Raw genomic sequence first — 26857 nt, 5'->3', positions numbered from 1 at the left:
TGAATGATCCCTGACAAAGACCTTCAGAATGTTTGATCACAATTACTGATCTTGTACTACTGTTATTATTATTATTAAAAGAACTACAATAGATTATAAATTGATACTCCTTGCAATAGTATATTCTTTGTTTCTCACAAGCACTGTTTTGACATATGATTGATCATTATACTCAGCAAGAAGATTTTACCAAAACAGGCTGGTGAACTAAGGCAGAAAAAAGCATGTAATCTTCCTAAATGAAAACTTGTTTTGCATACTGTCAATACTTCATTTTCCCACAGGAGATGAATTCTGGGTTCTTATTTTTATTCATTACTATTTGTTTCATGTTAAATACTAATTATCAAGAGCCTCTGAAGCTTAGCAGTACAGAGAACATCCTCCAAATAAAATCACAACAATGTTTATAAATAGCGGAAGGAAATATTTCAAGCACAGAAATAAGTAAGTTTTCAGTTGGGTCTGAAAAGATAAGTGGCCTGTGTCCTGCAAAATGGGGCACTATCATGTCATCAGATGGACTGTATTACAGCTGAAGCATTTTTTTATCATTAGGAAGGCACCAAAAAAAATTAAAATGGTTGAGGAGGTATTTTGCTTGCAACCCCAGAAACAAAGGACCTTGCTGTACCTTAGATTTGAGAGAATTGGCAGAGATGAGAGATGGCTTGCCTCTGCCATCATAACTAAGAAGATCTTTCCTTTGAAAGACATCATACTGCTATAAAATGTATCATTCATGTATTTAATCACAACTGTGCAAATTACTTTGGTTAACAACCTCAGTACATCTTCCATGAAAGAAGTAACCAACAAGGACTAGGTAACTTATAAGTGCTTAAAGCTAAATGGGTGTTGGAGCTAGATAATCTATAAGGCCCCTTCCAACCCTAACCATTCAATGATTCTAAATTTCAGGCTAAATGCTTTCTCTTATAATCCACGGGAAAAAGAGCTAGTTGAAGTTCACATGGGGTTATCTGCACTTTGGAGGTGGTGGCTGCTCTTTTTCTTAATACCTGTCAGGAATCTGAAAGGGACTACTTTTCTACCTTTAATGCCTCAACTAGTGTTGATAGGATGAATCCAAACCATTTTTAAAGAGTACATGTGCATGCAGAAAACAAAGAAAATAGAACACTCACGGCCTTTCTTTGCCTCCTGTAACAATCAAACCATCCCTCAGTGTGGTATACATTGTGAAAACAGGTCCATTGTGAGCTTTGGCCACAATTCGTATCAACACATGGTCTTTCCAAACACAAACATCTCCACTGATAGTACCTGTAAATGTCAAGTTATTCTGAAAAGGGGAAAAATATACTCATCATCTGATTCTGAGTAAGGTAAGAAGAAACACATTCAGAAATAAAGATCATCACCATTTGCATTTAGGCTAAACTGCTTTTATTTGCTGCTGGAGAAGAGGAAACTGTGGAAGAGGCATTAAGGACTTCTAGGGACAAAACAATGAGTTACTATATTCCTTCTTGATGTCTGAAAGATGCTTTCTTGTAGCTTGAAGAAAATCATTGCATTTCTTTTTGCAAGAAGAAATGCAACGACTTAAGCTTCAGCCAAAGGGTTATCTGTGCTTTCAGCCTATCAGGTGTGCAAAAAAGTAGAGTACCACAGTAAGTACTGACATTCTGCACAAGCAGGCAATTTGGACCCCTTGCTATGTATGTTACGCTTGCAGTAATTTTTGTGGTTAAGTGAAGAGACTCGCAGGATTACAGTAACCTGTTCTTTACTTCTGCTTCCTGCTCTTGAAAAGTAATAAAAAAAAAAGCAATCACCTCTGAAATTTAAGGGCAATTTATTAGGATTCCAACAGAAACTGGTTATTGAGCAAAACTAACTTAGTAACTTACATGAATCCTCAAATTCAGTATCATGTGTAGTACCACCATGTTTTAAGAGTATCATGTACACGTGTGGCACAAACACTTTCCTTGACTGAAGTGGGTTGATGCTCAACAGCCTTTTTTTTAAGGGTGTGTGGCTCTAATAAAGTAAAAGAGGACTGGAAATGAAGTTGAGAGCAGATCCTCGGATCATGCTCACTAACTGTTGGGCTTTTCCAACTTCTGTTTAGGGACAGCTAAACTAGCTCCTTCTGAGACAAAAACAACATGAGCACTCTCAGAACTGCTCCCTACAGCAGTATGGAGAACACACCAGGTTTGGCTTTATTCAGTTTGCAAAGCATTTCACAAAACCCCTGCAAGCTCTGCATCCTCAAACCTCATACCAAACTTCAGGCCATTCAGCATACAGCCTGATTCTCACACTAAGAATCTGTCTCTTCATAAGAAAGTTTACAGAGGTTTCCCAAACCACTGACTAATGGCTGGGCTGGGCATCAATAAATTATCATTTGGAAAAAATCCTGTTTCTTTGTCAGACCTTCATCTGAATCAGGCAGATATCAATGTGGAAAAAAGATAGTGTGGCAGAAAAAGGAAACCACAGGCCAGTTAGAGTTTCAAAAATCAAAACTTACAGTGTAAATTCAGTCTGGACCAACCAGGCAGATGTTCAAACAGGACAGAAATGCAGGCAATCAAAGCAAAGCACCACTTCACAAAAGATAGCTGTGGCTTTCTGCCCAGCTGAAGAGATGAGTACTGCTCATGCAGAGCAGCTCTGGAAACAGCAGTGAGTGGAACTTAGCAACAAGGCCTGCACATGTCCAAAAACCCCCAAAGCAAAAGAAACCCCTACTGCAGTCGTCTAACAGTGTCCAACATTAATGAATGCCCAGGACAACACTGCTCTCTGATCACCCATGAGCAGATTGTAAAACAATCACCTCTGTGTGGGCATAAAATTAGCCTCATTTCTACTGTTTGGTTCCTGCAGTCTAGATTCAGTTTTGTTTTACCTGGATTACATAACAAGCAGTGCGTTATCAGTTCAAAGCATCTATGTTTGTTTCTCCAGAAACATACAAACCCACAGTCTTTTCTGTTCTAAAGACAGCTAGTACTAGTTCTAACTAGCAGATAACTAATAGGAATGCTAAACTGAGTTTAATAAAACAACTGATATACTCATTAGCAGGTTATTAAAGTCTCTCTGAACTGAATAAAGGCAGAAGGGTAAAAAGATGTTTGTTTTTATGCATTTTCAGATGGTTTGTTGAGGTACGTACCGCTCCAAAAGCTACAGAAAGCATGGTCTGCATGCGGGCATCTTCTATGGAGCTCAGCAGCCCTTTTTTACTGAGGAGAGCTCTTCCAGCCAGTGTCCAGAACCTTACATGTTTAACTCCCACAGAAACAAACTGTGTATCTGAATCTGGCCTGAATTCTGCGACAAATATACGCTGGTTATGACCAGCTCGGCTGGCAATTTTGGCACCTGGCAGAAAGAAAATGGACATTTTGAATTTGCTGAGAAAAATACACATTTCTGATTAAAAAATGTTAACGTAATTTTGACCCATATGAAGATTCCTCAGTCGGGATCCTTAGCTGTTATTCTGAACGTGTATCAACCCTTAAAATGAGCACAGGCATGTTCTGACCACACATCTTTCATCCTACCTAAGATTACATAAATACACATGTGACATTGCATCCATCCCCACAGGATCTATCACACAAGCTGTGAAAGATCACTTTTTATTAACTCAGTAGCTGATCTTTAAAGTTCTGAGAGTTACTAGTTGATCAACAGCAAACCCCAAAGAGAGAGGAAGTAAACCTCAAAGACTAGAGAATCAGGTCCATAATCTGGGCATGGCTTTGTCAGGCAGAAAGGAGATGAGGAAAGGAGCTCACCAAATCTCTTTAGCCTAAATCTTGAATACAGATCAAAGCTGATCTGAAAACACAGCTTAAGACACCAATTATATAAAATGCACAGAGGATCTGTCCTGGCACCACATTTCTGCAATTTGCAGCTTTTGGGAGTAATTTTAGGAGTATGACAACCTAGTCAGTAATCAGACTTTAGAGAAGAATGAAGTAATAATAATAATAATAATAATAATAATAATAATAACAATTAAAAAAAAAAAGAAAACCGTACATTATTCTAACTGGAAATCAGGGAGCTAACTTGATCTTTACCCAATAGTTTCAAAGGACATATATTTAGCAGTCACTAGAATGGGTAAACACATCCATCTTGGATCTTGCTGTACAGAGCATGGTGCACAGCATTTATTGTAGCAATTTTTGATCAGCTGATACTTTACTGTTACAATTGCTCTTGACTCAAGCCAACTTATCTCTAGCAATGTAAACACCTTCTACAAGAACAGTCACTTTCCTACCTTCCTGCCACTTCCAAATGGTAATGGTATGTTCGGGATCCAGCCCTACGGACAGCAGCAGTTTGCCGGTGGCACTGAAACTGACTGAGCACACGCCCTTGGAATGGTAGCACCGCAGTACGGACAGTGTCTGCTTGTTCATTGCATCCCACACGTGAATAGAAGGAGCTGTAGCTACACAAATATTAAAACATGCCATTAGTATTCATTTTGAAAATGTGTAATAATTTGCTTATTGAAGCGGTTAATACTTTTTAATAAGACAAATAAAATTGCTGTGATCAGATGGGAGAAAAAAAGGAAAGAAAGGAGATTTTGGCCTCCCTTTGGAAACCAATTTATGACAAACAGGATCACTAAGTAGGATAAACAAGTTGGCCTCATTACATTACCAGAGATGAAAACTTTGCTTAACTTGTTATGGGACTTGTGAAGCACAACAGAAGTTCCAACAGCAAGCTGTCTTCTCCTGTTTTTCTCCTAGTAAAGCTTAGGTCAGCATGCTAACTCAAAAACCTTCACAAATAAAGCCGTTCATCAAGAATGTAACTTCTACATGGGGCTTTTGGACAACTGATAGCTACAGAGAAATTAGTTTACAGTGCAAGGCCAAAATCTCCTTTCTACAAAATGGCCATCTGTCTGAAATGCTTGCCCTCTTAGGAGAACATCAGCCAAATCATCAGCTTGCTTATTGATGTAGAAGAACTATGGTATTTAGTTTGTGTTGTTTAGACTGCAAGCTCTCTGCAGTAAAAACTGTCTTTCCATGCTACTAATGTATGTGATTATCTTTACCATGATGACAGATAGTTTTTTTCCCAAGTGCAATGCTTTCTCAAAGGATCTTGCAATCCATGTATAGTTTACAATCTCTGAACAGCACCTAAGGCATTTCCAGGACAGTAAGATTCTCAAACTTCTTCACTTCTGATCTCTAATAAATTTGCCTGCAGAGTCTGGAGGTTACTGGTCCTTGTCATAGACCCAGATTCACATAAACTAAATTCTCTTTCAGATTCATGCTTTGTGTTCCTCATCAGTTAAATCTAGGCCCTCAAAGGCACACATGTGATGGGAAACAGTAGGCACAGGGACTTAGGCAAAATTTCAGCCACATGAAATTCAGTTTGAGCACAATTCCACAGCTGTGGCAAAACAGTCTTAAAAAAAAATTAGGAAGATTGTTCTAATTTCCCATTGGAATTTTCTCTCATGGCAGCAACATAGTATTATCATTACCTTTTGAGAGGTACTACAGCATAGTATGGACATGCCATTAAAACAGAAAGGGCAGGGGTTGACAGCAACTGTCATGTCCCAAAAATTGTCAGCAAACTCCTTGCTGTCCTTACGGGAAACTGAGAGAAGGGAAAGCTTTCTTATGGCTCTGAACTGTTTTTTACTCTTCAACGCTCCCCTTGGTAAAACTCTGTATTACACTTGACTTGGGCACCTGCCCTATAACCTTGGCCAAAACTTTTCTTTTGGGTGGCAGACAGAAACTCTCACCTAGATTTCCTGAATAAGAACTGACCAAATCTTTCAGAGCAAGACCTGCAAGACAGAGAACATGGACTCTTAGGTCCTTCTACTTGATGAAGTCCTTCTGAAAGTCTCTATCCTGACACTGCATCCTGCCTGTGTACTCAACACTCTCACAAGAGAGATGTTCTAAGGTGTCATCTCCTTCTCTGAGCAGTTAGATAAAGCTACTGTGGGCTGGCAGGACAAAAAAAATCTTCAGTAAGTTGGACCAAATCTACACCCAGTCATTAGGAAACTTTATTTGCCATTTCACCCTATCACAAATATTACTGCTTTGAGAACCCCTGCATCACTGTAGACAACTGAAAATTGGAACTAGAAAAGCAAAAATTGTTGGTAAGAAGGATGCCAAATAGCCATCAATAAATTTTAAGTTAAACTATTCAGCTTTCTAATGAAAACAGGCAGTAGCTTGGATTCCAGACTAATGGTTCCATAAAGAAGAAAAAAGAGTGCTCGTTTCAGGCAGTGACAACAGAATTTAGTAATATACACCAGCTCAAACTGAAGTTGCAGTAGGAAGAAGGCAAGTGAGACAGGGAAAGTGTCCAGGCACCATATGCAGGACTAAAGATGTTCTTTCATATAAATATCCATATCACCATTGCTTTTTTAAATACAGATAAAAGGTACCTATATTCTTCCTCCCATCCTTAGAGCAAGCACCATTTGCCATATTTAAGAGAAGTCAACACACATTAAAGATGTCAACGTACATTTGTTCTTACAGAACAAGTTTTAGATCCACATGAAGATCATTACACTTTCTAGTACACATGACCACACATTTATGCATCTCTGAGGATTCTTCACAAGACAATTATGGCTGCTCAACAACGAGCTCAATGGCACATGATGGTGATGAGCTTTTATAATTACAGTTGAAAAAAACAACATATTAATAAAAAATAGCTCAGTCAAGACTGTCAAAATGTCAAAGACCCAAAAGGATATAGAAAAAATTAAACTGACATCAGAACAAGCATTTTGAATCAGTGGTAATAACTGCATGACAATTGCACATAAATGTGAAAGGTGATTAGTTTTTTCACTCAGTCACCTAGGCCTCCTCAATGAAATTTACTTTAGAAATGCATGTTTAAAATTACACTCAATTGAAGGTCTAAACCAAATGTTGTCAGCCCCAACATGTCTACAAAACTGGCAAGCGTACACAGGAATGCTACAGTAGCAGTATGTATTAAAACTCACTAATCACTAATCAGCAAGGGAATATGCTTCAACAAGAGCAGTTTTTCAGTGTGTTCTAATATTTTTAATTTTTCTATGTTTACAGTATGCTGAGCTGTTTTGACTTATATTCATGCTGACAGTAATATGACTGACACGGGGTTTAATAAACTAAAAATGAATTCACATCACTATAAAGCTCTATAAAGCTGCAGATGGCTGCTAGATAGACTAACTACACCTGAAGATGTTAAAATTTCATTTCCCTTACCTGACATATCTGCTGAGTCTCCTGTAATGGAAAAGCAGCAGAAAAATAATTAGATCAGAAATAGGATAAGTGCTAAAGAAAATATATGCCACATTCAGTGTAATTTCTTAATACACACCCTGATGTCATCTTTTTGCATTGCAGCAGCACCAATACAGCTATTAAAGATGAGTAATTACTGATAAAAGGAGGTCACATCAGAAATAAATCATAGAATGAATATACTGCATGAATGAATATATTTTGATTTCCATTTTGAGCTACAACACAAAAATCTAGTTCTGGTGTACGTTAGGTCTCTCTCAGCCAAAGTAAATGAAAACATATTTTTTTAATGTCATTGATATTTTAACAAACTAAGTGGGAAAAATATGCTAAGAAGCATTTGAGTACCTGAAGATTCAATACATCTTTTGAAGATTTAAATCATGATGGTGATACTATTTGTGCCAACTATATCAGTAAGAAAAGTAGCAGCAATTAAGTATGTTCTTTATCGAGTATATACACTCCTTAACATCACTTCAAAATCAAAAAATAAGTGCTGCTTTAAGATATTTCACTTCCTGCTCATTTTTAATTCCCTACTTAAAAGTGTATGTAATTTTTAAGTGTCATCTGCCCCTGATTTGTGTGCCTTGATCCACATTACAAAACAGTTAAAATTGTTCTACTGCTAGTTGATGTAGAAATGATTACGAAAATAAAAAAAAGGATTAAGTCCTGTGTTTTGTCTTGGGTAAGATGAACACTGCAGAAGAAAAGTTTTCACTTTCTTCCCCTACAGAAAGGCAAACAGGGCCAGATTAAGAAATACGATGAAAAAGCAAATTCTTAAAGACATTAAAAGGTTTGTAATTCCTGCAATTGTTCTTTGCAATCAAACCATAGACAAAAATCTGCTGATGATTTTTTCCATTTAAATAATTTCCATTAAAAATTTGTTTAAAATTATGTGAGGCAAGAAACTCACCAAGAAAGAAAGCTATTTTAGCTAAGCAGTTACTATTATCAATGAGTCAATTTTAATGAGACATACACCTAAAAATCCAAAAGACACAGGAAAGCAGGTAATAAACTCTGCAGAACTGACTGTATTTACATGAAACCTCTAAAACAAACCTAAAGAAAAAAAAAAATCTATTTTGGCTGAAATCAAATAAGGGGGGTTTTTTGTATTCCATGCACTGAAGAAAATAATGTGGGTTTGAATCTGCTGAGAATCAACGGAAGGTATGAAAACTACAACCAGACTGTAGGGCTACAAAAATCACTCATCTGCAAAATCAAGAAACAGCAATTTCTACCAGCTATGCAAATGAAAAATGGGGTTTTTCTTTTCTTTTCTTTTTTCTTTAACCTGGTTAGTTCATAGATCTTAATGTCACTATGAAATATATATACATTTTCCCTCTAAATCTGAATTTATCTGTAGGGAACACCATGAGTGCTTTGGTTCTGCCTGGAATATTACAACTATATCATATCCAACCACCAAGTAGGTATTATAAATCTACCTGATGAGATAAAACCTACACAAATTGACATGTATTTTAAAAAATGAAGGTTAGCTCTATTCAGCTTCTTTGGAAGGGCTATGACTCTTTGGAAGGTCTAACATAAGCTGATAGTTCAATACAACCAGACTAATTTAATGGGGCTTAAGATTTCTGAAAAAACAGTTTTGATAATACTCCAAACAAAAGATAAGTTTAATCTTTCATGTCTCAATATTTTTGTCAACTTTATTCAATTACACTCAGAGAAACATATAAAGAGGACAGGTAACTGAGTAACACTCATACAAACGGAGATAGCATAATCAAATATTTTTGTGATTTATCATGAATTTACAAGGCCCTGATTGCATGCTCTTATGTTAATTCCTTTTACAAAGAAATACAAACATACCTACTTGGCCAGTTGCCACTATGTTGATAAACTTGGGGTGCTGATTCACAGTGAGGCACAAAATATCATCATTGTGTTCCTGGTAAAATGACTGAGAGCCTAAAAATAAGAAAAAAAAAACAAACCAAACCCTAGTTCAACTTTAATTAAAACATTTATACACAGAGACTTGGCTAATGTTTGAAAAGTTTATAATATTTGTTAGAAAACAGCATTATGGTCATGTTGCGTTTTGAAGTTTAAAACCAGAAAGCAGAAACTCATAATTTTTTATCTTGACTTCAACACACAGCACTCAGTAACTCCGAACTATTCCCTCAAGTTTTCCACATCAAGTTGCTTAACTATTACAGAAACAAATGGCTTTCTGTATTTTTTAAAAGGTCTAAGTTATCTAAAGTAAATGGGTTGTTGGGAATGAATGTGATACAGATGACTGAAAAGTAAACCAAATAAAAATATGAACTTATGCTTAAAAAAAAATTAAATTACAATTACCCCATTGTTCAGCTCTTTTAGTTTCTGTGATCATTTTAACATTCAAATTTCAGAAAGCTAATACCAAAAAACCCAAATCTTTACTTCCTTCAAAGTTTAGTCACCAGGAATATTTCAGTATACTTGTTTGCTTATGCAGCTACTATGAATATTTTCTACAGACTGAAATTTTAGCAACAAATAATATTTTTTCCACATACTTTTACAATACTTAAAGCATATTAATTGTTTTATAAAGTGTAACTCTATGTCTGTAAAGAAACATTTTCCCTCCAGTGGGTTTTCTCCTACCTGTTGCCACATTATACAAGATCCCAATAGATGCAGTGTGATAAATTACATCAGCACCATCATTCAAATAGTGCACATTGTTTCTGCAGTCCTTGCCTCGATACCCAAATACCAGCTCCAAAATTAGGTCCTAAAAAAGATATTCACATCAATAGACACTCAAAACCTTAAAGAACTTGTGAACTTTACAATCTTCTGTAGGCTTTTATTTTTTAATGATGTCCTTACATAGTAAAGGAGTTTAACGATATCTCAAAGCAATAGAAACTGAGCTCGTGCCTCCCCTGCCAGTTTACATGGCTGCTCATGCTTGTCACACGTAGCTGTGTCACCCTTTCATACCTGTCAGGGGGATGCTGCAGAATGTGCACATATACACACAGACATATATATACACTGAAAGGGATACTCATACACATGCACATAAATAAATACACTGCAGTGAAGAATAAAGCTCTTTGAATGTGGAAGACACTAAGAAACAAAGAATGACAAGCCTTGGTCCACAATTTAATTCCTGCCGGCAACTAGAAAGCTGAATTACAGTCTAAAACTTCTAGAGCAGTGATGTCAGAAAGCTGTTTATTGTGCTACACCAAACATTTTGCAGCATCAATGATACTTGGGTTGGTATGAAGAACTGCATTTTCCAAGGTCAGATGAAATTTCTACCTCAGATTAATCAAAAGTTGGTATATTTATTTGCAATTGCTATGTAATGAAAAAACAGGTGCCAAGGCTAAACTCATCATTAATAGAATTTTTAAAATTATTTTAAAAACTCTTATCAATAATGAATTTGAAATGAAGTCTTAAAATAAAGTTTTAAAAGATTGGAATAAAAAAATGCTTAGTTTCATTAGCAATAATACACCCTTTAACAATCCGGTTACCTAAACAAGACATCCCACTTTCTACAGTCAGTTCTAAGGATTTATGATTACTAAGAATTCAGTTATACCCCATTTCATTTGCAAGAAAAAGAAATAGAGACTTTTTTTTATTTACAAGTAAAAATTCTCTCCCACTTTTTCTGCTATTTACCCACTATTCACTATTTCCATCTTTGATACATTTAGAATAAAACAATCATTTAATGTGTTCAGAGATGTGTCATTTTCTGGCAAAACAAAATCCTACAAGAAGAAGAGGAGATCAACATTTTTCTTACCTCTATAGGTCTCTTTTTTTTCCCCACATTATTTGTCTGCAGTTTCTCCGGCTGTGGCAATGCCCTACTAACTGGTGGTCTGAAATAAAGAACTGTGAATAAGAGAAGGCTGTCCGTCACCCATTCCATACTAACAGTACCTTCCAACCTGCTAACGCATAGGGAAATCTTACAGCCCTATCCTGCTCAACTAACATTCATATTCATCTTTAAAAGACATACCTCTGTCAAAGGAGAAAGACAAAACCTAAAAATCCTTTGTTTAACATACTAAGTTCTCTAATTCTTCAACAATCCATGGGTTAAGGAAAAAGCTTGCTTTAAAATGATTGGGCACTTTTAAAATATTCTTAGCTTTTCCAAGCTATGTTTTTAAGGTACTTTCATCTTCTCTGTAGTAATTTTACTGAATAGAGGCTACCTGATTAATCTAATAATGCCTGTTCCCACATGCCTCCAGCAGACCCCTAACTTCTCCTATTTTTGTAGTAGTTTGTAAAGAACTCCAGATGCACCTGCCCATTCACTCTTAGATCAACTGAAATGAGATATGGATCAAAGCTTACACGGAAGTAAACCAAGACCATGTAAATGCAGGAATAACAGCCATAATTTATGTTCCACTGTTCTGAATAGCCCAGATTTAATTAAGAAGTCTCAATTAGATATGTGTAATGAATATCTGTAACATCTCTCACATTACATTTAACTGTACCTATACAAAGAAACACACACGCAAATAAGCTTTATTTATTAAATATATGCAATTAGTAATAGCAACTAGTAAACTATTCCTAGTAATTTGCCGAAGCATTGATTTTTGATTCTATAAATACAGCATTTGTGGCTGCAATAACAATCCTTCAAACTGGACCCTTAAGAGAAACAATTAATTTTAAAATAAAGTATATGTATAGATTCAGTGACATCCAGATGATTTAATCCAGTAGGCAGTGCAATAAACTAATATCAAACATGAAGCAACAGGTCTCTTTCATATTCCTTTTTAGTAAGAAGTACTTCTAATTTCATCTCTGCTCTTAAGTGATTTTGATTCAAAATAATGACTGTCTTTTCTAAGAACAATAGAGTATGATTTGTTTGTACACTGTGTATTTTGAAGGACAGTTGAAAAGCTTCTTTTTCCCAGTTATTTAAATAAAATACTATTTTCTTAGATTTATTTCTTCATTTTCCCTGCCTAATTTTAGTACAATTTATAGATTGATGTCACATCACCAAACATAAGATTTATATGTATTACAATGCAAACTACACTGCAAATATAAACTGTGTTCTGAGATATTCCACTTAATTCCTCTACTGTTAGAAGCCTGTAAGTACTTGTGGAAAAAAATTACAAAAAACACCCAGATGACAAAAAATTTCTGTCTGGTAAAGTCTGTCAGTTGCTTGGATCACCCAAATGTGATCAAGTTTACTAAAGCTTCCTACTGTGTTAGACAGGACTGCAGGGAGGTACTTGAAATATTTAATTCAGCATCATACGTCTAGATTTTATGAAATGTGAAATCTATACAATAGAAAATCCAAGTGCACATCTAACAAGAAATTTTGCCACTTCACACTGCACAGTTAGTTAACACTGAATCTTTTCATGGGAGGGATATGGACTGCATTAAATTATTACTGGAGCAAAATATGAAATAGTAATTTACAGTTAACATGAAAATTCAAGGCATGAAGGAAGATAAGTAAGGCTCATATTTGATATTCATTCATGAGTAAGTGCAAATTAAGACACAGAACACTAATTTGAAGTATGGAGGAAGACTTCTGTAACTTCACAAAGAATGGTATACTAACAGTTGCTTTTTGCTACTCCAAAATTATTTTTCTTAGAAAACAGACTTCTAATAAACTGGCAGTAAAGGCAAGATCTGGGGACATGGACCATGCATAGCAAGGCAGGTCCAAAAAGGAGTCCAATATGGACATGCAGTAAGGTCTGCTTCTTCAGAGACAAATATTAGAAGATAGCAGCACTTAAATATACTCTTTCAGTCCTGCTTGAAATTTGTGTGGTGGGAATGTACCCCTAGACTTCATTCTCAAAAGTCCTCAGTTAAAAATCTTTTTTCTTCTCTGAGGTTTGCAAATGGAAGGGATTCACACATACCTTGAGACAGAAAAGCATGACATTTGAATTTTTTTTTTCATAGTCTGGACCTAGCTCACAGTCACAGCATCCTGACCTTTAGTATGTGAAGGTGACAAAGCAACCCCCCTAACTTTTGGAAAAGAGGAGGAAAAGCAAAGCAAGCATGGCCTGGGCTGTCTTCATCATCTATACAAGCACACTGGCCAGTACAGGAAGCAGGGAATCTCTCTGATTTCTGTCAGCAATCCCAACATCCAATTCCACGATCCCTCTTGAATCACTACTGTCTCTCAACTGTTTTTTCCAGGTTTTATACTTGATGTGAGATTCCTAGCCTGCCAAGCTATTTTTCCAGGTCTTCTCTTCTGTCCTATCACCACTGACTCCAAGCATTCCCTTACCTAGTCTGTCATACAACAACAATAGCACTGCTAGGCCAATTCCTCACTTTTTCATTTTGAAAAATAAAGAAACTACACTTTTCTTTGGAATGTTCTAAACTGTCAACAGAGAAAATCTCCCAGCAGGTCACAACGTTTACCATATTAAGATGGTAAACATAAGGAGAGAGGCCATCTAAAAGAGGAAAAAATGCTTGACTGTATTTGTTCCCCACTTCCACAGCAGATGAGCAAATTCAGTTGCAAATACCCTGATCAGGAAGCAACAGGTATCTCCCAGTGCCACAGAAGTCACCTTATCATTGTGTGCTACCCCAGCTGAATCAAATCCAATCAAGAAAAACTACTGAAATGTACAAACAAAAATTTAAAGGCACAGATTCAGTATGGGGAATGGGCTTTCTAAAAGCACTTCAGTGATACAAAGAATAAAAACCGCCCTTATTCATTGAAGTAAATGAAGACACAGAGAAAAAGAGAAACTAACACAGCCCAGTTCCTGCTAATATTTGCTGAGCTGGGGGAGAAGAGAAAGGAATAAATCAGACAGCTTCATTAAACATCTGAGGTAAATTTACATTAAGATTCCTTCTTTTTTCCTAAAAGTAATTTTTTTCCCAAAATCTTTTTTGAAATGGTCACTGATCTCCCAAAATATTACAAATAAAATTTTGGTTGGGTTTTGAAGTGTATTGGAATTTTTTGCATATGAATATAAGTACTGCTTAGAACAAATTCTAGTGCTTACAACCTCTGAAGTTAAATGACAGAATAATAACCAGTTCTCCGCCTGTGCAATCAAAATTCTCTAAAGAATGAATAGGGTTAACAAGTTAAATGAATTGCACATAGCTGTCATTATACATAAGCTGTTATTTCATGGTTAAAAATTATAGTTATTGAAGCATATCTAGTAACTGATTTCTGTAACAAGTTAATGATATTAAGAGCTGCTAATTAAATTTTTTCCCTATCTACAATTTTACTTTCAACTGTAATTCAAATTTCTGAATTCCTTTGATACTTCCATAATTACAGCTCATTTATTCAGCAACTAGGAGCACACTTAAAAATGCAAGTTACTCAAAAAGCATTTGTACAAAAATGGTTTCTTAAAAACCACTTACACAATTTTGCCTTTGAAACATATTTTTTTAAAATTAAGTAAATACAACATGTACCTTTCTCTTTTTAAACATGGAAATTGGGAACAGTGCTGAAGTGCTGAAAATTGGAAGATTGTATACCAGTGATTCTGTTGGTCCTAACCATTAGTTTCCCCAAGAATCAGCTTTCCACTGTCTTGTTACCTCTTCTCTCATCCCATGCAGCAGCAATAAAATCAAACAGCAAGTAGAGTAGGGAGTATTGCAGAAATGTGAGACTGGCATGCTGTTTGTTGTGTGTGCTGCTTCTACTGGCATGTTGTAGAACTCAAAAAGGCTTCTGGAGAAGAAGAAATACAGTTGTCAAAGGCATATTAAGGACTAAAAAGAAAAGCAAAATGCCACTTAACTCAGCTGTGAAGCATCGACACCCAAGATAGGATTGCCAGTCTACACACAGAGCAGCAGAAAAAAATCCAAACCTTCTTGAAGGAAGGAAAGTAGAAAAAGATATGTTCCTCTCTGCTCCAGACACTTTTCTAGCTGAGAGACAGACCTTTTGATAGAGTAAGGAAATCTTTAAATGCGGCTTCCTGTAGATTACATAGCAGCCAGCATGTGGAACAAAAATGTCAGATTCTAGATTTAACAATCGTGCAAAAAATTTCTCTATTACTTTGAATAACAGACTAAGAATTGTATCAACAACTAATGTCCTGCTTTACAGATGAGGGTAGGGGAAGATTGAGCAAGACTGCCCAATCCACCTTCTGCTCACTCCAGAATGCTTTGAAAGACTTCGTATTTTTAATTTCTGATTTGTCATGGACAATTTTGCAACCGTCTCATTACTGTTGCTCTAGAAATTAACAGAACACAGCATAAAAAGCCCTTCTTCCACTTGTCAGCTTCATACTTGACACACAGCACTTAAATTTCCTCTCCTTCCTTCTCTCCTACCCTGGCCCTAATTCATTTAATGTCCCTGAAACACAGAAGGGAAAAATGAGTTGGAGGGGGAAAAAAAGCAAAAAAACTAAATACAGCAGAAGAACATATTTGAAGTTTGATGAAAGCAGTAAAAACTGAAAGGACATGGTTCTGACAAAGGTTTACATTACTGGAACGGAATATTTCTCTGCTGCTTGGTTCTAGAATGTGGCATTTTTATAACATTTGCTGTCTGTTAATCCCTTGTGATAGAATGGGAGAAGAGGTAAAACAATCTCCTATTTTACAACTGCTTGAGAAGAACATCTATACTTAAATGCTCTACAAACACAGGTTTATATCATCCTTAAGTAATCATTATAGTACATTTACATTCGAACGTTACCACACAACAGAATAAAATGAATGTACATTGGTCAGGAAGACTTGGCAAATTTTACTCAGCTGTAATATCTCACAGGTCACCTAAACAATTTATCTAAGTATCTGTCCAGGAAAGACTAATTCTATATTGATCCAGAGCAGTGGAACTGGAACTCAAATTACAAGCATGTATGTATTCTCTTCCCAATTAAGTTTCAAGATAACAACTTGAGCATTTAAAAGCAGGAATGTTGAAGGACATGAGAATACATTTTTCAAGTGCTTTTTTTAAAAGTGTGAAAGCCGAAGATATTTTTTATTCGCTGTTTAATGTGCAGCAAAGTGACTAATGGCATATGCAACACACAGTGGTCATATACCTGTATGCATAACTCGCTGCATGCTCAAAAACTGTGTGGAAAAGATGGGAAGGAGAGCATGAACAGCATGTTGGGGTGAATTCACATATGGATAGGGTCAGTTCGTGCATGTGGAAGGAGAATTCCAGCCATCTATCATAAGGGCAATAAATACCTTAATAATGGCATTTTATTTTTAAAATGAAAATAGATTTTGTATATATATTTTAATATTTCATGTTATGACACTATAAAAATTGAGTATAAGCATTTTGAAGTAGTTTCTGAAACAAAGAAGTCTCTTTTTCACAGTTTTAGACATAGCTTCAATATTACTACCCCTTGTTGTATGATGATGTACTTCATTCCCTATCTTCCTCATTTTTACTGAGTTTCTAAAGTTATTAACAGAATAAGGAAGGATTTTCTGTTATATGGCATAGGTAAATTACAACCAATTCTTTGAGTTCTGTGGTAACTTATAACAGTATAATTTACAATATTTATTTCTGTTTTAAAAATACAACTATTATTTTGGGCACAATTTCATAAAGCAAATTACAGCTGTTGGTACAAAAGGAAAAGTCCCTTCCTGTGCAGGGCACCAAAGCAGCACTTCATACTTAGAGGGACTTGCAGAGAATTTAGCAATTGATTTTGCACTACTCTTCAGCATGAAGGGTCTTGCACTGCCCTCCCCAAAAGGTGTTGGCAAGCATGAAGTATAGAATGAATTTTAAAAGTAAGGAGGACTTCTTTCCATTTACTCTTGCAAGTTCTCCAAAGTCATTTGTGAAACTTTACAGAGGTCTAATTTCCATTAGAAGATAATGAAGGCTGGTAGCTTCTAAATACTGCTTCTTGACAAAAATTACTTATAATTATTTTCATGTGTCCTATGAGCAGTAAGTGCCAGTTTATACTCACTAATGCAGATACAGGGAACCTAATGCTTAAATAATTTAGTACCAGATACATCCTGACATGTCAGGTGAGACTGTCAAATCATCACATGTAAAACAGCTGTCCACCAGGGGGCAGGAAAGAGTAGTAATCTTTACAATATTTTAATAAGTATTACTGAAAAAATATTGCTTGTGAAACATAGGAAAGTATGGTGTTGGAGTTCACACTGTAAAAAAATATCTAGCTCACACTGTAAAAAAATATCTAGCTTATTGTATGAAACAGAACTACAACGAATATATATAAATTACAGATTTGTAATACAGCAATATTCTGAAGACTGATAGGTGCATGGTATGGCACCCAACATGACAGATGGCTTTTAAGGAAAATGGGAGGGTGGCAGTAGAAGATGGACTAGATAGAAAAATAAAAGCATTACCTGGAACCTCTTTTCAGCAGCAGATGGGAAAGAGAAAAGGATTACTTATACAAGTTGGGCTAAAATTAGGTGCCAGTGAATTATTCATATAGATAATTATTACTGACTTTCTGGTTTGTATACTTCATTTTACAACAAGGGGATTATTCACTTCATAGCCTATGTAAATCTATTATTTGTATAGAGAACTCCCATTCACTGAAATGGGAATTCTGAATATATGTTGACATGAGAATATAATTCTTTGGGATAACTACTGTAAATACAGAAATAAAGCAGAAGCAAAACCAAAAACATCTGAACTATACCAAGTGTTTAGAGTCGGCAAACACAACACCTGAATTACTCAAAGAAAGGTTGTGCAGATTTAACTTCCAGAAATAAGCTGATGGAAGAACAGTCAACTCGCTACTAAAAACAGATGTTCAAGTTCACTCACAAAAATACATTTATTCATACTAAGATGCAATTATCTCAGCTAGTAAGAATGTGTGGGGTACTGAGCACTACTGATATGTACTATTTTTTCATGACTACTTAATTCAGTTTATGTCGACTGAAGATACTTTGCACTGGATAGGTTTCCTCAGTTATGTATGAAGGAATATTCCTAAACTTTGGCTAGCCAAAAATCATTATTAATCATAGAGCACATGGACATGTACAGATGATTTCCTATCATTTGTAGTATGCATGAGCACATTCCATTAGTTTGATTAGCTGGTACACTTCCACTGGTTTCCTTAGCTTTTCTTTTAAGAACTACCAAGCAACTCCACCTTGGCAAGGAGAACACTAGTTAGTCTTTTTCACTTGTAAGTTAAGCAAAAATAATTTATGAATAATTTAGGAAAAATTTTCCTGAAAATTACGAACACAGCGTCAACAGCTCACCAACTCACAAATAAATTTTTTCCCCTGCTGAAAAGAATGTTTTACTGAATGTCTTCTAATTAGTTTTAACTTTATTTTGCAGTGCAAGACTGATGCTCTATTTCTTCATATAGGAAACAGCTAAAACTTTCCCACAATAAAATCCAATGTAGCTTGAACAGGTTTTGCAATTAAAAGCATGTAATTCCTCAAGAACTACAGAATATTTTTCATAGTAATGCAGGAGAAACGAGAGATTCCCCAAGAACGGAGCAGTTTTCTCTTACAGTTTTCCTGAGTCCACGGAAAGAAACATTCGTACAGTCAAAGGAACATTTTTAGCTTCCATTTATCATTTTCCATTCTTTGATTTACAATTCTACTTTTTTGATTTCATGATTCAAGTATTGAACAACATATTCCACATGGACTGCACAAGACAAACCAAATTATTAGCTAGCAAATATTTACATATGGATGCCTAAACAGTACAAGGAAGATTTCATTAAGGCTTTTGTGCTGTCCTCATCACTGAAGTATGCAAGACTTATTTGAAGTTGTATTCAACCTATCTGGCAATACACCTGTGATCCAGTTACCCTTTTCTTGACATCTTAAAAAATGCATATTGTCCAAAAAACTTTTTACATTCTGTTGATAAAACCAATCTACACAGTTCATAAACCAAATGCAAATCTTCCAACTCTCACCACTGAGCTACACAATTTCTCTACACATTTCCTTTTTGGCTGCAAAGTGAATAGATGTTTTTCTTTGCATTCAAAAATTAAGATTATTTAGTAAACCTTGATACTTCGGTAATTGGCTTTTTCGCTTTCTCAAAGACATGGGTTTTAGCTCAGCTTTGGGAAGAAAAAATAATTACCTCAAACTGGTAAAGGGAGACCATTCTTTTCCATCATGTTGTTCTAGTCTACAGCTTGTAACATAAGTAACTAACAATAAAACTAAATTTATGATTGGAAAGAATGAAGTCTGAAATTTCAGGGTTTTCAGTCCCAAGGTTAATGCCCTGCACTAATGTACATTCCAACGGGCAAAACAGGCTTCAAAAAGCCTGTTTCCTAAAACTGTTTTTTTAAAAAGTTAATGTTAAATTTCAACTTTCCTGTAATCTAATTTATTCTGCAAATATGGTAAACAGAAAGAGAGAAGAAGCTGCTAGTGCAAAGTCCCTTGCTATAGCTTTTCATTTTTGACTCCTGGCTTCTCCCCTCTCCCAAATCACACAAGCTGACAGAATCAAAGTAGAAAATAAGGATGATTTTTTATGAAGAGAGCTCTGGAGTGTGTATTATTTACATTCATATCATAAGTCACTAGACTGGAAAACAGAATAATGTAATTGCATTTTGTTTATTTATCCAAAACAGATATGGAAGACGTTTGTATAAAATCTCAGAATTTCTCCTTCAGTGGCAATTACAAGGTGATAATTGTGAGGTTTGGATTAAAAATGTTTCATTTCAGTAGCTTCCTTCCTCTCTCACTGCCTTGGAAGTACAATTTACATTTATTTACTGTCTCTGTTGAATACAAAAAAAAAAATTCTTCTCAATCTGTAAGAGACTAGTCTGTAAATACTTTTTTAGTTTCCTTCCCATTTTGAATTCACAAGGATCTAAAGTAGGTGATCTGGTTTTGCATCTGTCTATACGTCCCTAAGCAGACACAAAAACTCCTCAAGAAAAAAAAACAAAACAAAAGCTAAATAAAAGCAGAGGCAGTTTTGTCGCAACACCTGGTTTTGAATTATATCTGGGAGTATATGCAGAACAGCAAAAGAATTTTCAAAAGATCCACTGGGATCTTTGAATGCAAGAGATCTCAGCACATGGACTAAGTAATGGTTTTATCTGCTTGCAAATCTTTAAAACTTATGGTGAAAAATTTGAACTGAAATTCCTGGTTGTTTAGTTTTGAGATCTCTTGGTACAGCCATTCTTCTGTAAAGTACATAAATCACAGCACTGCTCCTCTGACAGCGACAAACAGCCAACTTCAGGGAGTATAAGAACAAATATGAACAGATCATTATTCTCCAGAGGCATCTCCCAAACCTTCAGTGCTGTGCAGTTCAGGGAGTAGCTGAGTCAGAAGTGTTTTCAAAATCAACCACGATGGACTTTTTTCTGAGTAATTTACCTGGCACAAAAGCATACTAGGAAAGAACCCTTAGTAAAGGATAGAAACAGTTTTCAAATGTATTTTGTGTTGCTGAGTATCCACAAAGCTATTACACAACCAAATTAGACACACAGTATACATCTTTTAATGCAAAAATATTATCTATAAACATTACTATTCAGAAATGATAAATAATTCAAATTACAGACCTAAGTGCTGTCTCACAGCAGTGCCATTTTGTGTTTCCAATAGAAGTTAAAATAAGTATTCCGATTTCAATGATATAGCATGGTAATTTCACTGCTAGAGAATACTGTATCATTAGTAGAGCTGGCCTTTAACAACACCGCAAGCAAACCTTAGACCAACTGAATCTCAATGAAATCTTCAGTTCTAGTCACAGAGGCAGCTCAGTCTACAAGTCTGAAGGGTGGCCTAACAGTCTAAAGATTTGTTGTGCTGCAAATTCAACAATATATGTTTTTGCATATGCATATATTTTAAATAGAGTAAGTGCAGAAGCTCATAACCTAATGCAAGCACCTACGCTAGAGACTCCCATATGAGCACGATGTGGACCCAGCAGCTCAGATCCTCAAGCAGTATAGATGCATTGGCAAAATGCTGCAGCCAAGGCAGTAATGCTCCCCTCACCTCTGAAGCTTTATCAGCTCCAGCACAATGCTGCAGACATGATACTGCTCATACAGCCACCTCAGGCATCCATGCAATGTGCTCACTACACTCTATTCCATGTTGGACTTCTACAACCACACTGAGATACGGTCTTACAGACACCCACAAGCACTTAGGAAGCTCTCTGACTCAGGAAGTGAAGTCAAGCTGCTCCTTAGCCACTTCAAAGCATTGAGGATAGGAAGATGAGGTTTGATCACCTCCTCCCAAATACTCTATCCAGTGTTCACTCATGTCAACTCAGAGTGAGAACTGCCCTTATGCTTTGTCCCTTATCCCTTTTCTACCCATTAACCTAAAGCCATTATTTAATAGAAAAGAGGTAAATCCCTCACTTCTACTGCAAATTGTAACTACTTTCCCAAGCAGCTTAAGTTACTTAAATGCATTTAATCCTGGACTTCACTTACCTTACTACCCCCTGCCTTTAGAGTATAGGAAGCAAAAGGAAAGAGAAATAAAAATAAAATAAAAATTAATATCTGTGACAGTAGACTAAAACATTTACCAATCTTACACAAAATATTAACGTCAGCAGAACAGAAGTTAATATACATACAGGAACAATAGTCTGGTTTTATTCTTCACAAAAAACATTTCTTTGAAGTTTTAGGGCCCCAAACTTTTCAACAATGCTGGCAATGGAATTCTTTTGTGAACTTTTATGTATTCTGAATCACAGCTTCATCACCTTACTACAGAATTAATTCTTAGTATTTTACTTGAAACTGAAAAACACAATTCACTCAGCTTCCAAAAACAATTACTGAAAGAAACACAAGAGGTATAAAATGTCATTAAAAAGAAAAAAAAATCTTTAATCAAAGCTTTCATACCATACCCATTTTTTCTTTTTGATTTCCACATCAAATACATCTAATTAAGAAAGACAGACCATTTCTCATTATAAATGCACTACAGGGAACCACAGCTTTGTACACAGGGATCCCACTCTCTCCTACGGCAACACAACTTAAAAACAACAGATGACATGAACCTCCCACAGAAGTCACACTGCATTTCTCAGCAAGGGTATCACAGACTGTCCAGCTCCACTGCAGAAAGAGGTGTGAGCACTGCCACAGAACTCCTCGCATTCCTGCTCTCCTGTTTCACTGGATCCTTGCACGCTCTTACACCCTGTTGTTTTCCTCGCTTCCCTCTCTTTAGTACCAGCGTTCCTCAATTGCTGTGTTAGGAATCCCTCCTTCCTTTTTCCTCACATATACTGTCCTCATCTATTTTGTGGACAACAAACAACTTTCAGGGCCCCATGCTCAGCTGCAGATTCTACAACAGATAATGTTCTAGAGATTATAAATTATTTTTCTTATTTTGCATCTACTTTATCTTCTGGGTTTATTATAGTCTGCTCCCCATCCCACTCACTTCCACAGCATACAATAGTGAACCAAGATCTAGAACTAACACTGCAAAGCAACCAACTTCATTTTCCAACATTCATTAACAAGAACTGCAGAATCACTGTGGACAGAATTTTTCAAAGAAAGGTAGAAGTTATGTAGAGGCAGAAACAATGCCAGGAGCAATTAGAGCTGAATTCATCAGAGCAGTTTGTTGGCAGAACCAAAAATCGGATTGCTGTCCTTCACTAAAACAATTGTACAGGCTCATGCCTATAATGCCATCACTAAATACCAGTCAGTATCTAAGTTTCAAAAACAATATATCATTAAACACCAGCAAATAACTCGATTATCTCAAGGAACTCCCTAAACATAAAAATATGCATACGTAAGTTTGTAGTCTTTTGTGCTCTCTGAAAATAGATACAGCCTAGTCCTTTGGGTCAACTTCCTTTTTTCTTCAAAGATGTATTTAGATTTTTTTAATACATATTCTTTTAAGTTAAGAATTACATATTCCAATATAATTTTGTTTTACTATTATCTTTTCAGGTTGATTTCTTGGCTAGAATTGTAATTTAGTAATTGCCTTTCATCTAACTTCGGCTCCTTTTGTTGCAGATGAGGCTTATAATATAGTAATTACCTTTCATCTAAGGTTGGCTCCTTTTGTTGCAGATGAGGCTTAATTCCAAACATTGGTCTAATGTTTGTTGATAAGGCTTTGATGGTGTAATTAATTTCATTTTCCCTTGTCACATCACTGTCATAACCTAACAAAACCAGAGGGAACAATATCAAAACAAAATAAGCTACAAGAACAACAATTTAACCATAATTTGTGCAGATTTCAACAACGTACTAGATTACAAAAGCAATTATAGCATGGATTATTAGTAACATAAATCCACAACAGAAGGAAAGTAGCTGGGAATCATGAACGTTGTTAATAAAAGACATTCAAGGAAAAAAACTCCTTACAATATCTTTGTGGAAAAAAATTAATAGAGTCAAGGGACTTTAAAAGCTACCCCATTTCTGCTTTGTTGGCCTTAACTACAATCACTAACAAGGAACCTCGCTACCTGACACCTGCTTTTAAGACCTGTAAGATTCAGTGCCTGGCTGTTCTCAGTTCCAGAATCCATCCACTACGATGGAATCTATAGGTGTGCACAAGGTTCCTACACAATGCTTAGGGACAGTAAGGCACATCAAGATGATGTTTACTATAATAAAACAAACATGTTGGAAAAGCTAAGTAGTGACAGGGTTGTTACTTACTCTCCATTATTTTGTTTTTTCAAAGATAGAGACTACTAATGCCAACAATGTGACTGTGAATAGTTCTTAATTCTAACTGAAATTAATAGGACCTGACCAAGAGAAACTTCTGTGGATAAAGATGTCAATGTCTTTTGTTGTAGAGCTTCACAGACCTCGCTCTCTTTTAGAGTACTTTTGAACACACAGCTTAAGAGGGTTCTGTGTAAAGCACCAGAGCCTAGGAGAGGTTATAGGGCTAAGATGTTCTAACAGCTCACAAGCAGAGGCTGAACAGAAACTCTGAAGGTTTCAATTTTTGACTAAAAATTTAAAGCTGACAAGTTCTCCTACAGGCAATTAAATTACTTTGTGGATGTGGTCATCAATACTTTTAAGAAGAAAGACAGTGATTAAAAATTCTTTTCCAATGAATGTTCAATATGTCTCTAATATTTAATATACTTCTTTGGTCATTTAGCACATTTTAGTGACAGCTGAAGTTAATTATTACACAGAACTATTTAAGGAGTAGCAGTGATATTTTAAAAATGCTTGAACACTGAGGTATTGACAAGGAGGAAAAACTGCACTTGGGAAAAGAGAAAACAAGTCTGGAGGCTCATCAATCATTGGAATTATAACATGAAAAAGAAAACATAAGTATGGCAAAACCAGCAGAAATTAATGCTACAAAATGTAATTTACACTTTACTGATATTATGACCTTGCAATAGATATATAAACATCAGTCTACTTCAGTCTCCTATGCATCCATATTACAGAAGCAGATGCTATAACATCAAGACAACGATGATCTCAGATTTTAATCTAATTTCTTTAGAATTAGTGACCAAATTTAAACGGTGACAATTCTATTTTATATAAAGATTTTGGGTAACTATGTATAATTGGCACTTAATATCTTTTCATTTAAAAGATGTCAAGAGTCTGTTCATGTACTCTGACTCAAAGCAGTAACTCAAACACTTCGTTATCATTTTCTTCACGGCAGTTTATCAGTCCTTTCTCCAAAACCAAATTTTATTTAACATTTTGAAGAGTCTTCGCTACTTAAGATCAAAACAATCTATAAATCATGATTATTTCTAAATTTGCAGTTCTCCATTAATAAATCTTACTGAAATAGCATAATCCAGCTAGTTCCATAAATTATTACTGACCTCCATCTTCTTCAGAATCGAGATCAGACTCTTCACTGTCACACTGCCTGCTATCCCGATGTCCTTCCATCTCGTAAGTCCACAGCATTAAAGAGGTGTCTGCTCCTCCAACAGTGACCAACAGACTGTCATCGTAGGTCCAGCGGACATTTGTCACATGGGTACTGTGAGCAACATACCTCTTAAATTTTCCAAACTTTCCCTAAGAAGGGGGAAAAAAAGGCAAAGATCCAATTTAGCCAGTCTGCTAGACAAAACTGAAATGAGTTGCCAGTGCACAATGACATCATCTTAACTTCTTTACAGTTCGTGCTTCAGCTCTTTTGTATTTCATATGATTTTAACACATCATTTTCCAAGTGCCCCTCCTATAGCAACTTCATGAAATGTTAACCTCATCTCTATATCAAGCATGCAAGAATTAGTTTATAAACAGATTCCAGCAATAAACATTGGATTACTTTTCCTAAGAGAGACAATAATCCAACTGAGTTGGAATAAAATTCACAAACAATATTTTGAGTCAGTACTTGTGTACTGTTACCACCCTTAGTATGGCAACATTTCAAAACTGAAGACACATTTACCAATAAATATACAGAAAAAGAGGTACTTGAAGAGCAGTAAAAATACAATGTGCTTCTGGAACGGCTTTTCTATGATGCGTGATTAAATAATATTAAAGCTCTTCATCTTAGAAAAAAAACGACTGACATTGGACAGAATGAAGGTCCTTAAAATCATGAATGAAATCCAGGTGAGAAAGAGATGCTCATTGTTTTCCAAAGCACTCCCATTCTTAAGGTTTTTCCTATTCATTTGCTAAAGTCAGCAGCAGGACACTGCATGAGATGGCTCTGTAGTCTGACCTGGAATGATCATTCTTACTAATTTCAAGTTTAATGCACAGCAAACTGCAATGTAATATTAAATGCTTTCTTTGATCATAAGGAGAAAAAATATATAAAAGCATTATTTTCTTCTGAGTGATGAATTTTCACAGTTTTGAAAAGGCAGATTTATCAATAAATATTCTCCATAAACAGCTGAAAATTACTTACTTTAGCAGGGTATCGAAACAGTTTCACGAATCCAAAATCATCTCCTGTGGCTAATACTTTACTATCACTAGTGAGGCATGAAGCAGTTACATCTGTGACTTCACCAATTATGGGCCAGATCCCTTCACAGCAAGAGCCCAAAACACTTGTCCATGATGCCCAGCCAATCTTTTCTACCTATAAAAACAACCCATTTGAGATAGAGCATACTTCTTCTCAAGAATTTTTCTTCCATATCTGATTTCTAGAAAAAGTCCTTACACTATCTAAAATACAGTATTTTAATATACTAATCACTCATTTTCTTAACATTCAGGATTTCATTTGAGACATATAATTTTACCTCTATAAACTTTTCATTTCAAAACCTAAAGAAGTATTTTGAAAATTTTTACCTTACCTGCCCTTCCGGGCTAAAAAGTCCCCCAACTATATTTTCCAACACT

At 35.7% G+C, this 26857-nt stretch overlaps 1 protein-coding gene across 16 annotated transcripts in view; it reads right to left on the bottom strand.

The window, feature by feature from the left end:
• Positions 1–26857, bottom strand: part of EML5 (EMAP like 5) — a 111376-nt gene that overhangs the window by 15481 nt on the left and 69038 nt on the right. For 4 of the 16 annotated variants that reach the window (XM_048305409.1, XM_048305408.1, XM_048305416.1 and 1 more), the window contains 13 exons: positions 26412–26588; positions 25351–25552; positions 23550–23676; positions 21947–21961; positions 17820–17828; positions 11170–11248; positions 9999–10128; positions 9210–9308; positions 7299–7319; positions 5801–5845; positions 4289–4462; positions 3161–3369; positions 1149–1306 (listed from right to left, as the gene is read on the bottom strand). In XM_048305409.1, coding sequence (XP_048161366.1) covers positions 1149–1306; positions 3161–3369; positions 4289–4462; positions 5801–5845; positions 7299–7319; positions 9210–9308; positions 9999–10128; positions 11170–11248; positions 17820–17828; positions 21947–21961; positions 23550–23676; positions 25351–25552; positions 26412–26588 — 1445 coding nt within the window. Of the gene's footprint in view, positions 1–1148; positions 1307–3160; positions 3370–4288; positions 4463–5800; positions 5846–7298; positions 7320–9209; positions 9309–9998; positions 10129–11169; positions 11262–17819; positions 17829–21946; positions 21962–23549; positions 23677–25350; positions 25553–26411; positions 26589–26857 lie in introns of those variants that run through there. The other 12 variants (XM_048305411.1, XM_048305410.1, XM_048305414.1 and 9 more) reach the window with 12 other exon arrangements.

Source organism: Corvus hawaiiensis, chromosome 6, assembly GCF_020740725.1.
Source record: "Corvus hawaiiensis isolate bCorHaw1 chromosome 6, bCorHaw1.pri.cur, whole genome shotgun sequence".
NCBI lineage: Eukaryota > Metazoa > Chordata > Aves > Passeriformes > Corvidae > Corvus > Corvus hawaiiensis.
Note: the sequence above shows the minus strand (reverse complement) of the source record. Positions and strands in the feature narration are given on the sequence as shown.